This window comes from Trachurus trachurus (assembly GCF_905171665.1).
Source record: "Trachurus trachurus genome assembly, chromosome: 7".
Lineage (NCBI taxonomy): Eukaryota > Metazoa > Chordata > Actinopteri > Carangiformes > Carangidae > Trachurus > Trachurus trachurus.
Window position 1 is genome coordinate 6,654,185 of NC_139901.1, and position 17,208 is coordinate 6,671,392.

At 43.1% G+C, this 17,208-nt stretch overlaps 1 protein-coding gene across 1 annotated transcript; it reads left to right on the plus strand.

The window, feature by feature from the left end:
• Positions 1–2,781: 2,781 nt before the first annotated feature.
• On the plus strand, positions 2,782–11,643 carry LOC310988458 (glutamate receptor U1-like). The gene is made up of 10 exons (XM_083975053.1): positions 2,782–3,092; positions 3,267–3,344; positions 5,084–5,115; positions 6,846–7,025; positions 7,969–8,192; positions 8,350–8,447; positions 9,264–9,481; positions 9,582–9,801; positions 10,862–11,112; positions 11,190–11,643. The coding sequence occupies exons 2-10, from the start codon at positions 3,278–3,280 to the stop codon at positions 11,286–11,288; spliced, it is 1,389 nt and encodes a 462-aa protein (XP_083831179.1). The 5' UTR covers positions 2,782–3,092; positions 3,267–3,277; the 3' UTR covers positions 11,289–11,643.
• Positions 11,644–17,208: the final 5,565 nt, after the last annotated feature.

Consider the following 17,208-nt stretch of genomic DNA (forward strand, 5'->3'; position numbering starts at 1 on the left):
CGAACCTCCTGGACCTGTGGCATGTCACAGCACTGAGAACCTGTACTATAAAGCTGTGGTAGACTCCTCTGTACCAAGTTTAGCCCTTTTTTTTTTAGTTGACTGCATGTCTTTTATGCACTGTAACGTTTATTCTAAGGCTGTGCTTTATTTTACAAAGATTTTTTTTTATGAAGATTTGTTAATATCCTAAATTCATTTTTTTCGGATTGTCTGATGGTCACAAGAGCATCATGTCTGAAACCCCGTGTTCACATCAGTCCGTAATACTGAAACAAGATGGAAATGATCTGTATGGAAGCACGTTTATTTGTCGACCTGCTGTATTGTTTGCACTGCCATGCCAGTTCTTTGTGCAAAGTTTTAGGGATGATATTTAATTCAAACAATGTGTAATTATGATCTGAATAAATCTCAACTGAATATGATTGAAAGTTTCACAGCTCATTTATTTCATTTGCTCTTAATCTATCAACAGCTGCTTCAGTTCACAGACAAAGAGCAGTCATTAACAGAGCAGTTAAACTGAGCCTTATACAAGCTGACATGTAAAAGCCTCTGGCCTTGGTTTTGGCAGGGTCTGCTTGCTGCTCTAATTATGGACTCCGCTTGGGTCTGTGTTTACCAGCCATCACCTCTCTCAACCTCTCTTGGAAGAAAAGAAAGAAAAAAAACAGACCCCCCGCAGGAAGGGAGAATGTTCCAGAACAAAGACGACAACCTCAACTAGTCATTAAAGGGGAGAAAAACATCTTTTCAATATTGCTCGCTATCCAAGATTTTTAGGCTATGGAACTATTTACTTAGTCTTTCTAAGAACTTAACATGTGGCGCCATGTACTGCAGTGACTTCCCCTGAATTTATTTCTTGTCAATACTGGACCTCTTTTAAAGGTCCCATATTGTATGAAGTGATCTTACTTCATACAATGTGGGACCATCCTTTGCTTTTTGGTTGATAAAGCAGGTCTAGGTACTATATATTTTAAGGGTATCAAAGTGTTCAGTCCAGTGAGGAAAACGGTTTTCTGTCAGGATTATGTAACTTTGTGATGTCATAACAAAGCAGCCACAACCCCTCAGCCATGCCCGGTTCTCAATAAACAGTCCATATCCTGCAAGGTTGGGTGGTCAGTCCTGGTGGGCGGGGTTTGGGGCATGGCTGAGAGCTGTGACTGTTTTGTTGTGACATCACCAAGTTACATAAGTCCCAACGGCTCATCTTCAGGCTCCGTTTCAGAATAGAGTTGTTCCCTTTCGACTGAGCACTAGTGTCACAGTCTTCATCCAGAACCTAGACCTGCTTTATAATCAGGGCGTGGAAATGTCACTTTATTTTTTTATTTTTTTAGATTTATATTTTTTATTTTCCAACATTCTCATTCATAATCATAACAAAACAAGTGACAAACATCATTCACGCACACAAAGATAATCATAAAAAGAAAAACAAAATAATCTGTCGACCAATCATAATTGCAGTCTGTATCCACTGTTGAATAGGTTTAGGGAAGGCAGCAAGCCCCCCACCATCTCCTAATATGTACAGTTTCAGGCAAAATACAAAATCTTTTTTCACAACACTAACAATAGCACTGTGTCACTTTCTACAACATAGGACCTTTAAATCTACAATGCATAAACATGCACATACATATGCATCTGATGGAGATCAAAACTTAAAAGAAATTACTGGAAAAGTATAAAAGACAGTATCAGACCTTTCAAACAGCATGGGACACAAACTGTCCATTGAAACCTAATGGACTGACAACATCAGTAATGGGTTTATGCAGATCTTTTAAAAACCACTGGAACAATAATCATCAACATAATAATTTCTGAAATAAACTCTTGACAACAACTGGGTCAAATTGACCTAAACCTCAAAGTCCTTGGGGCCTCGAAAACCAGACCCAGATCTGAGGATCCATGCAGCTCCCTCTATGGCCGCTGATTTGTCAGTCAAAGGTTTGTCCATTGTTAAGTCTGTGGTTTCCAAAGCTGACAGCCACCTCTGGCGAGCTGTCAGACACTGCCAGGCCTCTTCCTCAGCTCTGTAAGAGTTTGTGAAGCACGACATGCTCATTTTAGCGCCACAGACTCTTCTGCACTTCGGTCAGCACACAAACACAAAAGACGGCTTCATTAGGATTCCAAGAAAACCACCGAGTCCCTTTTTAAAGCCCTATTTATCCAGACAATCTGGCACGGCTTGGCCTCTCAACTGAAACCGCCGAGCCCTGTCTAGCACTTCAGGCCTGAGAGAATGTTTTTGTCTCACGGAGTGATTCAGTTTGTCCTTTGTCCTTTCAATCACTGCCTGTTTTTGTGAAGATAAATCAATTTAGTTTGTAGATTTATGCTGAAAAAAACAATAGAAACAAACAGGCTTTTGTAGACACTACTTCTGTAATATACAGTATATTTTTGATGAGGAGATAGAACAGAAGCCAGATGTGTTGCTCCAACTGTATAATGTCATCATGAGAATAACATTAACTATTCTAGGAGAGACTGAGCTTCTCCTGAGAATCCCCTCAGGGTTTGTCAGCAAAGGGAGGAACTGCGCTCCAAAGCATCACCTCCTCCTCTGTCTCCCTGGGACCTCCGATCCATCTGTAAGGTCAGTGCATCCACCCCACCCCCAGCTATCAACCCTCCACCTCCCTTAATAACCTATTATGTAACAGACAACATGTCCTCCAGAGGTCCAGAACAATAACTTTGGTTCAGTGTAGTTCATTCTTCATCAGGTCTTGTTTCTTCAAGTGGATGATGGACAGAAGAGGAAGACCATGGTTTTGTCATTCTTGTTTATGTAGGAGTTGGAATCATTCAACACTAAAATACATCTGGATCCAGCGATTTGATATCATCTCTCCTCAGACTCTAAACCTCGATCCCACCATCACGGATTTATTCCCCCTTTGAGATCCTAATCTCCTCCCTCCCTGTGCTCTCCCCCATATAAAGCTCCACTACGTTCTGCTGCACACAACAACACACCCCACTGGTCTTGTGCAACACTTGTTGAGAAGTTCTTGGAGCCACTCCTCCTAGATTTTAATCTTCACTGCAACACAACGAAGGTAAGAAAACTCTTCTTTTTCTACATCACAGTGTTTTTCTTTTTATCTCTCTCGATATATACGTATATACCTTCTTTTTTGGGGGGGAATTGTTATGTGCTCTTGGATGAAGAATATCTGATTTTTTTTGTTTTGTTTTTTTTACAAAAATGCATTAATCAGTGTCATTTTCAGGTCGTGGCAAGATGAGAGGCGCCTGCACTCTTTTGGTCGTCTGTGTGGCAGCTGTGACTGTGTGGGTGGTCAGTGCAGGTGAGACAGACACACACACACACACACACGCTGACATTGCAGCACATGGTGCAACGAGTTGATGGTTTGTCCCGATTGATGTTTTGGTTGCACAGCGTAGTCTTTATTTATTAGCTGCTACCTGCTGCACTGAGATTTAAAGTGACAGATTAAAACTCTGCCACATGCTCATTATTCACGGTTGTGTGTGTCAAAGAGATATCAAAAATGAATGTTGTCAAAAAAAAAATAGAATATCAGAAGAAACAGGCTCGCTCTGTGCAGCCTCTGTGTTTTTCCTTTTGCTATCTTAGTTCTGCAAAAAGAAATTCTTGGAAGCACGGCTGCTGTGTTGGCAAAAACAAAAAAAAACTACTTCAACCTTCAGAGAGAGAAGCCTGATTCTAGTGCAGTAGCTGAAATTAGCATAATCAACCTGTGAATTGGTCCTGAGAGGAAATGATAGATGGTCTGCTCCGTCCTGTGAGGCCACAACAACAGATTCGAGGTCTTTCCTCACATAGGCTCTTATATTTATGAATGTCCAAATAAGTAAAAATAGGAGGGAGGGGTGTGATGATCTCAGCCCAGCACCCCTTCAAAAAGGAGCGCTCAGCATCTCTTCTACATCTAGTGTCAATGTGGAGTTTGTGTCCTAACACAAGCTGCACATTTATATTTTTTCAAACCTTGATTGTGTTTATGTGAGATATTTTTACCAGCTCACATTCTGAAAAGCTCCATCCATCCACCAATCAGATCCTCTCCTCCTCCCGAGCAGCCCGGCCTCTGTGCACTGTCTGCTGTTAACACCCAGCTCTGTGCCAGCGGTCTCTGGCTGACCTACGAGGCGGGGTCTCGCTCCCAAATCATTCCTCACACTTGACTCTTTTCTCCCCCCCAACCCCCACCCCCACCCCCCGCCGGCCCTGCTGGACGGCTGGAGTCCTATCAAAGCACAGAAGGGGCATCGTCCTCTATGGCAGCGTCCCATTTCTCACCAGTGGAGGGGCTACCGCCTTGCTGCGGTCCAGAAAGCACTGTGATAAATCAATTAACCATGTTGGGGGAGGACTCTGCAGGCAGGCGGTGAACTGACAGGCATCTCCGCAGATCATAGGTCCTGCCATCTTCTCTAGGGGGAGGCTGACGGGGTGTCATGGGCTTTATATGACCCAACCGGGCCGGCTTTTGTTATTGCATGCAATTATGAGGAACTTGCACCCCTGGCACCTCCGCTCGTCCCCCCTCCCTCCCCTGATCGACCCTGGCAGGGCATGTTAGGGCCTGCTGGTCATGCTGCGAATGCCATTGGTCACCGCTACAGCAACTGTGGGTGTGTGGACAAGTGGGGTGGGGAGGAGTTCAAAAACAACAGCAAAACACATCCTTAAGGGGAGCCCCCCACCCCCTCAACCCACCCACTGCACCCCACCCCTAAACATTGTACCTTGGAAGTGTCCTCCCCTTTTCTCAGATCTTCTGAAAAACAACCGGCAACAAGACGGTCATTGTCCCGGTGGCTGTTTGGCTTCACTGCCGCAGCTCAGAGAGTCAAAGCAACAATATACCTCATTAAGCTTTCAGAAGCCGCTCTGCACATACGCTTGTAGACATGAAAACCAAACCACTAATCAGCCAAAGGAGTGTCTCAGACTAAATCCCCTCATCTTTGTGCGGATGCTTGATTATGTTGACTCGCTTCATTAGAGGAATCCAGAATTTATTATGCTTCTTGTGTTGTTTTTTTCCTTTTCTAGATGCCAAGGAGTTATCCATCACCACTATAAAGGTATTGTGTCTTTGTGCTAGCCTCTGGAGCAGCATGCCAAGGTGGCAGCAGCCTCATGCAGCTGTGAAACAGGGTCTTTGTTCCTCACCAGAGGGTCTGACTTTTGTAGCTCAGCCATTATCTCTCTCAGGAATAAATAATATCGCACAAGACTACTTTTTTTTTTTTTTTAATTCAAATTGATTTTAATTTGAAAACAACCATCATGGTTTAAAATGTTTTGTTAAAGAGGAACTATGCAAGTCCCGTCGCTTTTCCGCTATTTTGCTAACCCTCCTCTCGTATTTGTTTACAAGGAAGCCGTCGAGTAGTACGACATTTATATTTGTCTAGATTAATTTTTCATAAACAAGAGATTACAGGTTACGGGGCACATTTGTGTCGCAGAGACGAGAGCTGGGACACCAGGGCGGTGGCCCAGATCTAGTTGTTTTTCAGCCAAGAGACACAATAAGTGACACGCATTTGGAAGTCAGAGAGCCTCCTTTCTCCCTCTAACAAGTTAAACCATTGATCAAACCATCACAATTACTCCAAAGCTGTTTAATTAAGGTAAAAATGTGGCATAGTTAAGACACAAATCCTGCATAGTTCCTCTTTAACTTGTTAATTTGCACATGCAGTCATTGATACTGTACATCAGGGTGTTGGTTGTGTGTCTTCCGAAATTACTGCCAACTTCTTCAACAGATTTGGTTCAGTACATGGGGGCAGTTAATCAGGGAATCAAGTGAGATCAGAAGCAGATCCAGAACAAACCAAACAACGAAGGAACATGTTGATGCAGTGTTTACTGGCTCTCATCTAAATACCAATATTTTCTAAACTTTGTGAGCCAATTGTGATTTTACAATCAGTTTCCAGGGACCGTTCCAATCAGTGTTCATCAACTTTGTATATGATTAACTTTTAAAGTAGGTTGAAGTGGAATTTTTTAAAACTCTAAACATAAAGAATGTGAAAATGATTGTAAGATCTGCTCATGATATGCTCTTGCAAAGTGTTCATTGGTTGTTTGAAGGGGAGGGAGCTGCGCTTTGAGATTGTTGTTGAGTTTAGTTGACAGCCCTTGGGGGCCCCCAACAGCCTGAGTCTCCATCAGTATTCAGTCAGTCAAAGGGACTGTGCACAAGCTGCACCTCTGCTTGACAGATCTCACGCCCTGAGCTGCCCCCTAGTGGATAAACTTTTAAATCCTAATAATAATCACAAAGGGTTCACATTCCTAAACACACACTACTCACACACAACTCTCATCTATCGGTGTATCACTAGCTCATCTACTGTACCAACTAAACTAAACTAAACAAAGCTATACAATGTAAAACAAACAAAAAAGTCCTCATGATGACTATACCTTGTCGAGTCATGACTGTTTATTTCAAAGTGAAATGACCTTTAATTATTTATTATATTATTAATTTAATTAAATAATTTCACTTTAAATTTAGATCATTTCACTTGTTTGAGAAATAAAATCAGGTATAACTGGTTATAGCTTTTTCCAAAGTAAAAGACAGAATTATATCATTTTATTTATTATATTTTTTGTGATATAATTTATTTAAATAAATAGCTGTAGGATCATCTTTAATTAATCTTTCATATCCTGCGATTCTCCTTTCGAGGAGTCAAAGATTGAACAGCTTCAAAGCTACAAAGTTAAGTTATTAGACTTTCACATAAAGCAGGAAGTTGATTTGACTATGAGGTTTGTTCTGCTTCCTCAGCAAGACCCGTACACCATGAGAAAAGACTCTGAGCTGGAAGGTTATTGCATCGATCTGATCTCTGAGCTGTCCAAGATGCTGGGCTTCAGCTACAAACTGCACCTGGTCAAGGACAACCGCTATGGAGCCCTGGACGCCAGCGGCACCTGGAATGGCATGATTGGTGAGGTCATCAGAGGGGTAAGTCAGAGACCACGCAGCACCAAACTGCTCACATACATGTTGGATGTAATATGATCAACTTAAAGATGACAAGTTTGTGGATATTTAATATACTGTATATTTATTGATTTCAGTATTCATATTCTTAAAGCAAGTCCACATTGGACATGTTGGACCAAAAAGGATCCCATTGAATACATTTTTTAGATATTCAGTTTATACTGTACATTAAACTCAACTCGGTATTGACATTTTTCAAGTCTTAAGATTATTTGTACGATATAATACTAGCAGGGCACTCAGAGAGCACAGGCCTGCGCCAAGGCCAGTGTCAAACAACATGAACCAGACCTCTGAAATGATCCAGATTCCCCGAAAATCCCCCAAAATTGAATGGTTTGGTCCCTGGCTGACCGCCACCCCCTTCTCCAAGTTATCTGTAAATTGGTACAAATGTTTTTGTGTAATCCTGATGGCATACACACAGAGGTTAAAACAGAACCACAATGGCAACCCAAGTAATGATGCATTGAGTTTTAATAATATATTCAGTTATAACAGCATTCACTGTTTTAGATTATATATAAATCATGACTTATTTATAACTTCGTCTTCATCCTCTCTAGTATAATATAATATAATATCCTCTAGTATAATCCTAGTATAATATAATTTAATATTATATTATATTATATTATATTATATTATATTATATTATATTATATTATAATAAAAATTGAGGTTTTTTCAAAAACATTTTGAGACAGTTGTTTCAGTCCAGTACAGTTCAGTTCAATGCTGAGATTATTTATTTGGCTTTTGTATTGTTATGGTGTCAGATGTTGGTTGCCAGCATTTAAGAGAGTTTTAAGTGGGCCATGATTTAGAGTGGATTGAGGACCACTGGACTTCAGTATTTAGTGAACAGACCATCAAAGTCTTCGCCTGTAATGTCCCTTAGGAGGCCGACCTGGCTGTGGCCCCGCTGACCCTCACTGCAGTCAGAGAGCAGTATGTGGACATGACCACCCCCTTCATGCAAACAGGGATCGGCTTCATCCTGCGCAAAGACCTGGCCTCTGAGGAGAGCACCTTCAGCCTGCTGGCACCCTTCTCCACCGAAATGTGGGTCGGCATCCTCATCGCGTTCCTTCTGTCAGGTGTCTGCATCTTCCTGGTGGGCAGGTGAGTGCAACACCCACCACCCCTGCAAACAGCGTGGGCACACGTTTCCACATCCTGATGTTTCTTACTATAACAAATTTTAGAAGACTGTGTGATATTAGCAGAGGTTTCCCATCAGTATATGAGACGTGTATCTATCTTTGGTTTCCTCCTGCAGGATCAGTCCCAACGAATGGGCCGAGCCGGACTCAGAGGAGCACAACTTCACACTGCAGCACAGCTTCTGGTACATCACAGGAGCTCTCACTCTGCAAGGTGAGCCAGCAGTCTGCAGAGCACAGCCGCAGTCACTGAAATACACACTGCTGCCGCCTGCCTGGACGGCGTGGACAGAGTGTAACAAGCGTTTCACTGCCCAACTTTTGCAGAGAGAAACTCTGCAAAATGTACAAATGGAGAGGAAAGAAAACTGTAGTGTCCTATTGGTCATTATAACTAACCCTACAATCTACTTTACAATTAAATATCTACCATTTACTTCCTTCCATTGTCATAGAGTAAATACAGCATCGACAGCATTGTTTAGTGAACATAAGCAATGATGCAATGCTTCAAGAAACATGCTGCGCTCATGTATTACCTCCTACCCTCAGTTGTTGTTGTGTTTTCTGTGTGTTAAAGTTCCATATTTTACACTTTTCCTGTGTTTTATTTGAAGCGTTGATAATGTTGATGATACATGTAGTTTAAACATTCAAAAGCCCTCTCAGTGTAGTTTCCAATGTCCTCTCTCAGGCTCCTCTCTGGAGCTCTAGTAACAGGTCAGTGAGCCAGTCAGAAGTGACTGTAACTTTGTGATCTCACAACTGTTTTGTTGTGACATCACAAAGTTACAGTCCTGACGGCTGTTTTTTAGGCTGACTTTCTGAATACAGACTGTGTGCATTTCTCTGTGCACCAAATACTTTGATACTTTCACAGTCTTCATATCGAACCTAGACATAATTTATGATAAAAAAAAGACAACAACACGCGGAACATTACTCTGCACGAGAAGGGACCTTTAAGTTGCTGCAAGGTTCTAGCTTTAAAGGCAGTGTTTTTAATTAACCCCTGTCTGTGTCCTTTCAGGTGCTGGTCCTCACCCTAAATCCCCATCTGGACGTCTGGTCAGCGCCATCTGGTGGCTCTTTGCTGTAATGTTGCTGGCCTGCTACTTTGGCAACTTCAATGCCATGCTGCACTCCGACAGCAAACATGTCTCCATTAAGACCTTTGAAGACCTCGCTAACCAGGATGTGATTGATTACGGCACAGTCGAGGGCGGGTCCACCATGCAGTTCTTTAAGGCACACCAGCTCCTGACTAACTAAATGTTTATAGTCATTAGAGTTAGCCGCGTCTGTCTCTGAGATAAATAATTGTGTTTTTCATTCCTTTCTTGCACAGAACTCCAACAACGCCGTGTACCGACGCATCTACCAGCACATGGAGCGTAAGAAGAGCTTTGTGTCCAACATGGAGGAAGGTGTTCGCCGCACCCAGGAGGGAAACTTTGCTTTCATTGGTGAAGCAGTGTCCTTGGACCTGGCAGTGGCTCACTATTGTAAACTGACCCGATCACAGGAAGTCATTGCTATGAGAGCTTACGCCATTGCAGCACGTCAGGGTGAGTCCTGCAGCCCTGTCAGGATGTCTCCTCCTGTCCTGGACGCCACTAGAAATGTGATGCACTTTGAAACCCCCTCCCTTACAGCTCTTAGAGAGGAAGGAGGAAGCTGATACCAGAAGTTACTGTTGTCAATTGTTGTTTTTATTCTTCACCAGCACTGACTCTCCCAGTCCAAGTCACAGCCCTGATAGAAAACATCCCTCCCTAGCAGTTATGCATTACTGTAGTGCTATATTCGCTCATGTATAAGATATAGTTTATAAAAACAGTCAAATTTAAAACTTTTTCCAGCTCACTCTTTTTTCAGATGTTGGTCATACACTCTTAAAGGGATAGTTCAATATTTTGACAAATTTGCCTATTGCCATAATGCCTATAGTCATAGAGGTAGATTCATTACCTTTAATTATCGGTGCATGTTGTTTTGAGATCAGCGGGGCAGAGACGTGAGCTGCTCAGCGAACACAATGGAGGTGAATGGTACAGGTCCCCTGTTCCTCATCAAACTCATCAAATACACAATCAAACAACTCCAAAACACTCTCATGGACAAGTTGTGACCTGCACATTCACCACGCTATGAAATAATAATGTAACATTACGAGATAGAGTTGTTTTCGAGGCAAATGTGTAGCCAGAACTACATTCCAGGCTGCTGGGCGGAGTGATTTCAAAAGCGCAAGTAGTTCAGAGTATTTGCTTCATGTGTCGTAATGTTACATAATGTTACATGATGATTTCATAGCGTGGTGAATGTACAGGTCATAACTTGTCCATGAGAGCGTTTTGGAGTTGTTGGATTGTGTAGTTTGTGAGTTTTGAGGCACAGGGGACCTGTACCATTCACTTCCATTGTGTTCGCTGAGGAGCTCACGTCTCTGCCCCACGGATCTCAAAACAACATGCACCGATAATTAAAAGTAATGAACCTACTGCTATGACTATTGCCATAATCCCGATGATTATGGCAATAGGCGAATTTGCCAAAATGTTGAACTATCCCTTTAAGGATCGCTTTGGAGAGAGAAGCTCAACAGTCTCTCTGTCTTACCACCAGGTTCCCCGCTGGTGAAGAACCTAACCGTGGCCATCCTCCAGCTCAGTGAATCTGGTGAGCTAACGTACCTGCGGGACAAGTGGTGGGCCAGCAGCTGCATGGGGGACAATGAGGACCAGGCTTCAGAGGCCCTGCAGCCCAACGACCTGAGGGGCCTCTTCCTCCTCCTCGGCCTCGGACTGAGCATCGGGCTGGTGCTGGCCCTGCTGGAGCTCGTGTCAAGGGCCCACAACCAAGCTAAGGATGGCAAGGTAAGAAGGAGCCTCACAGTGTGTGATCACACAATGCAACAAATTTGATTCTGACTGTTTCTACTCGTCTTCCACAGAGGTCGTGCTGCTCGGTGCTGACAGCAGAACTGAACCAGAGGTTTGGCAGCAGGGGGGAGAGCACAGAGCAGGACAGCTCCGAGAAGAGCAAAGCCTAAAGGGAAAGTTTACATATTAGCCTTTGATAAGATAAGCTAAGAGCCTCTGTTCTGCTCCATCCAACCACACCAGCTTCCACTGTTTCTGTAGCGACAGCCATGTGTTGTGTGGTTATCTAGTGTGTTTTGTACTCCTCCAGAAGAACTCATTATCCACTAGCCGCTACACAGTTTAGGGCCACAAACCAAGGGACATAGAGCTACACACAGCAAATACTAACCACTCTGACTTGTTTATAGTTCAGTGTTGTTGTATCTTGTCAGATATTGATGTCCCACTTCAGATTAACATGCACGCTCTCTTAGACCTATAATAGACATCAAATAATTTGTGTTTTCTTGTATTTTCCAAATAAATCCCTCAATATCCTAAATGTGCAAGTGAGCTACTTTACAGAAAGGCAATAAAGAGCAAAAAGCTTATCAATATTTTCATATGTTTAAGCCCCTTGAGGCAAATTTGTGATTTGTGATATTGGGTTTTATTTGACTTTAAAGCAGAAGTAAGTGATATATTTGTGTTAATATAAGTCTTAAATAGTTATATCTTCCGACAGCAATCACTTACATAGAGTGTTTGGTCTGAAACACGGGTCTGTCAGTCACTCTGCTCTGCTCTGAGCCGAGGAGAAAACATTTATCGTATCCTACAGTTTTTATCCAATGAGGAGAGAGAACGGCATGCAGGGCTGTGTGTGCAGCCAAGGGACGCCGTGAATGTGGCGACGTAGGGACGAGGACTGTTATGGTGCGTTCAAGGAAACTCTTATTTTTCCGACCGTGAAGTCGTACCAGTTCGATCTGGTACGAGTTCACCGGTCGGAAGTTACGAGTGGCCGTTATAGTGACTTTCACCGGTAAAACAGGTCGGAAAAACACGAGTGGGTTGCCTGGAACGCTACAAAGTCGTAAGTTGTGACTTGAAGCTGTAATCTACGATTTCAAAAGCCTGCCTGGAACGCAGCATTAGCGAAAACGACCGGACCACTTACTTCTGCTTTAATGCAGCTTCTTTACATATTGTGCAGAGATTATTTACCAAATGTAAGAATCTCTTTAATATCTTGTATATTCCAAACTGGACCACAATCACTTCAATATTGAACGATCATCAACATTATGCTCTTTACATGCCACCTCTGTTCACAGCTTGTTATGAACCTAAGTGACCACTTGGAGGTGCTATTGGATTTCTATTGGTGTGGAGCTCAGCGGGGTTTGCCTCGGTTGCTTCTCCGATCATACTGTGTATATATTTATATATATAGACTCACAGTAGATGTGCTTTCCTTCAGCATTAGACTTGAATTAATCATATTTGTGAACACAATATGTGAGCTAAAGGCCACAGTCATGCTGCTATAACTCATTCACTTCTGACACCAGTGATGCTGTAATGAATAAGATGAAAGCTGAGCTCCGACCTCGAGTTAACAACCAGGCAAAACAGGAGAATGCCAGGGTCCCGCCCTCAAGGGCCCCAAAGGCCCCAGGTTCATGTGTCAGGTTGTTTGGGGTAATTTGATTAATATAAAGTCAGTTTGCATCACTAAAGATCAGTAATGAATAAAAGAACGCTACTGCACCTTCTGCAGATCCTGCATTAGTTATTCTTCTTCTTTCTTGACTATGAGTCAGAAATCATTTCTAGAATATTTTTTAATAACAAATAGCATCTTTTCACGTGTTTCACATAAAGTATTTCTGACAATGACATAAACCTATATGTTCACATGCCAGAGTTGTGCGTTTGAAGTTCAGCTGATGAATTTGATTCACTTGAAAACCAAACATGCAGCCCAGTGAGGTGTAATCCAGCCTCCTCACCTCCTCCTGCTCTGACAGCAGGGGTGATGGAGGTGAGTCCTCTGCAGCTCCACTCCACTCTCCTCTCAAAGGGGCAAACTTTGCAAACTCGTCACCTTTCAGCAAAATGTGATGTTTTCTCGAAAAAACTTGCACTTTGCAACTCTTTTCTCGCTCTGCTGTTTCCTCTAAGCCCCGGCCACATTGATCCAATCACATCTGAAGGATTTGACTTAAATCCCTCTGGTAACTAAACCCCACTCGCATTTTCCATTTCACTCGGAAAGGCGTCACATAAGTGAAGATACGGACGCTCCGACTTTAAGGTCCCTCTGCCACACCGAGGAAGACCACGCTGAGGAAGCAGTCGGCAGCAGCAGCTGGTCTGTTCGGTGTGTGGAGAGGAAGCTTCTCAGGCAACACTGTCAAAAAAAAAGAGGGAAAAAAAACGCAGCTGAACTTTTCAGAACGGTGGTAAACAAGGAAAACTTCACCTCTGTTACACACCTAGTCATTACAGTGACTGTGAGCGTGTTCATTGGTAAAACAGTCCTGTGCTGTTGTGTGAAATGACCTGCACTTGAACCTGCTAATCAGCTTCAGGAGTCATTGATTTAGCACCAGCAGGAGAAGCTGACGGCTGAGGCTGAGACGACAGGGGGTGGAGGCAGGGGAGAGACGGAGAGAGGTGGAGAAGAAAAAGACCGGTATTGATTTGGTGGCAGGCAGCTCCTGACAGCTGCACTAAGCTAGCACGTACTCCTCTCAGCCACAGTCTGCAGCTCGGCCGACAGGGAAGTGCCTAAGCAGATTAGGCTTTATATCCCACAGATTTCCTGCCACCCCCCCCCCCCCCCCCCCCCCAACACCACCACCACCACCACCACCACCACCACCAACCCCCGCCTCTGCAGCCCCACCATCCCATCCCCACACTAGCAAACACGCTGTCTCCCTTCCACAATTAAACGCTCATTAATGTATCTGAATGCAGATATGAGGATGCGGATGAAACTCATCAAGTCAGTGTCTGTTTCATAAAACATTGTGTGTTTATGTGTGTGTGTTCTTAGACGGTACGACTGCAAATTGAAATATTTGCTTCTGCATCTTTTCTCCTCTAAATCGGGACAAGAATCCTCAAAGTTCTTGATGAAACTGTTGAACTGAGTGACATTTGGATCCCGGTTATGTCAGGCAGAGACTGGTTGTGTGGATGGTTTAAATTTCAGTTCATCTCTCGCTCTTATTCCCTCACTGAGGACCAGATGGACTCCTTGTATGAGAGAAAATTTCATTACTAGGGTTCCCATTGAAGGCAGGACACGACAGAAAGCCAATTTGCTATTATGGATCTGAATGCAGCCCTAATACAGAGCACAATAATAACGAAGGAGGTGGAGGAAAAGGACATTGCTGTTTTTTTTCTTCTGCTGACTCCATTATTTTCTCTGTCAGGTCATGGTTACCAGCAGTTTAATGGACTAAACTCTACCTACTCCACCACTGATTTAAAAGAGTTGACCTAAACACTCAGACCTTTGTCAGCGTTAAAGTTAAAAGAGTTAAAGTTAAAGCAGAAGTCATGCTTTATACTGTAGCTCTAAACAAAAAGCCATTTTTTGATTCTCATAACACAAAATGATAAATACTGACGACAAACACTAAAGGAACAGGACTAAAATGTTATATGAAAAAAATATACATAAGTGGAATATGAGCCATTGAAGCAAGAGGCTAGAATCAATTACATTCATACATTAAGGGAAAAGAGTTCTATGAACATTTATGAATACATGCTCTGGTTTTTTTGCCATGGTTAAACTACAATGATGAGTGGCTTTAAATGATGCTGCAGCAAAGAATTGCGGGGCAGCATTTACTCCTCTCTTTTCGTAAAGGAAGGTCCAGTGTTTCCAATGCTAAAGACAGAAAGATAAGAAACACTGAAGATCTTATCTTATCTTCTAGAGAGTTGGACCAGCTCTTATCATGGGCTCTGGGTCACCTCACTTAGTTTCAAACCGTCCTGAGGAGAAAAAGAATAGACTTTTAAGCTGCAGCTCTTGTCTTCTACTTTGTCGTATCACTGTACAGTTCAAATTACACAACCTGATGACTTGTGACCGGGCACCCCTGAGGTCATAAAGAGTTTGTAGTTTCACAACTGAGTCACACACTACACTCTCTTTCACCCCTCATCATCCGTGTCCTGCGATCTCATTGGCTGTAGCTAGTTGGCAACATTGCCAGATATTAAAGCAGAAGTAAGCGATCCGGTCGTTTTGGCTAACTTCTTGTCAGCAGATGGAGTTAGCAGTCCCCGCCCTCGTCCCTACATCACCACATTCACGCGCATCCCTTGGCTGCACACACAGAGAGGACCGCCCCTTTATGCCGTTCTCTCTCCTCATTGGATAAAGGTTGTAGGATACAAGGAAAGTTTTCTCCTCGGCTCAGAGCAGAGCAGAGTGACTGACAGACCCGTGTTTCAGACTAAACACTCTATATAAGTGATTGCTGTCGGAAGATATAACTATTTAAGACGTATATTAACACAAACATTCCGCTTACTTCTGCTTTAAGCATGATAGATACCTGGTCGGCATATGTGACAAGTTTGTGAGCTAGTCCAACCTTGGCGAGTCTTGTGCTGCGGTCACTGCACAGATTTTAGTTCAGTTTTTACAACACTGACGGATTCTACAAGTTGCCAAAAAATCCCTCGATCAGAGGCAATTCTGTGGTTGACCAGCAAACACCATGCAACATGTGTGAACTCTCCAAAGACACAGTATCATATGACAACCTGATATAGCATGCTAAACACGCTAAACACAACCAATGAGAGCACAGGATATGTGCAATGTAGGCAACTACGTTATGCTTTCATCACAGTGCTGTCATACAAAACACTCCCCTCAAACTCTCTCTGTAGAATTGATAATCCAGACTTGGCAGGGGGTGGCTGGGCGGGGCAGCGCAGTCTCCGCCCACCCTCCAGAGGTGCATTGCTAATGAGCTGCTGGTGCTGTGCAGAAGAAGAGCCCTGGGAAATGGCACAGGTTTTGTGATTTTGGCTAAAGACTTCATAATCACAATTTAAAGACCACAGAGAATGTTTTAAAATAACCAAAAAGGATCACGGGAGGGGGACTTTAATGGTGTGAAAGAGTGTGTAGTGTTTGACTCTGTGTCGCTCCTCAGTCTTGTACTACAGTACTGTATGATTTCAAGGCTGCCTGGCAACAAGTCAGCAAGTTGTGTAGCATGTACTGCACGGTGATCTGACATCTTTGAAGTCATAAAGTCTGAACTCTCTCTTACCTGTGACTCTGACATGCAAGTTCTACCATGTAGGCTACTGTAATACTTTATTATAGGGTGTATGTGAAAAGCTGCATTCAGTAATTAGCATCTATACTGTAGCATTTTGCTTCTAAAGAAAAGTTTCTACTGTGCATTAAGTAATAACATGGGAGAAACATCCACCTCCTTTGTTATTAGAGGATGCTCTGATATTAAAACAGTCAAACAGAGTTTGAAAATCAGCATGAATGTAACTGTAAAGCTTGAAAGCCTCCCTCTGCTTTGTGAGTGTTGTCTTCATGAAAGATGTGAACGAATAAATAAATGATGTAGAATTAAAGAGAGGACATATCGCTTTCTCTCAACAACATTTCCAGGGTATGCTTGAACTTTTTAGGACTGATGAAAAACGATACGACTTTTGAATAATACAGGAATAATAATAAATAAAAAAAAAGAACAGTAAACAGTTATCTCTTTCTCTCTCCCTCTCTCTCTGAGCAGTGGCCTAGATTCCTCTCAGCCCGGTCTCTGCCTGTGCCGTAGCCGTGGGCCTGTCGATGCGATCAGAATTAGAAATTCTAATGGACGTGTCACCACTTTGAACTGCAGGCTTGAAGAGCTTTGAGTCTGGCGCTCCCTTGGATATGCCAGGCGAAGTCTGCACATTGATCCCTCTGAATTTGTTTGACTTTGACAGTCTCTTTCATTTTACCTCCCCCTCCCCCTCCCCCTCCCCACCGCCTCACCCCCCCTCCTCCCTCCTTCATTCATTTTCTCGCGTGCTGCCTCATTCTCTTTCTTC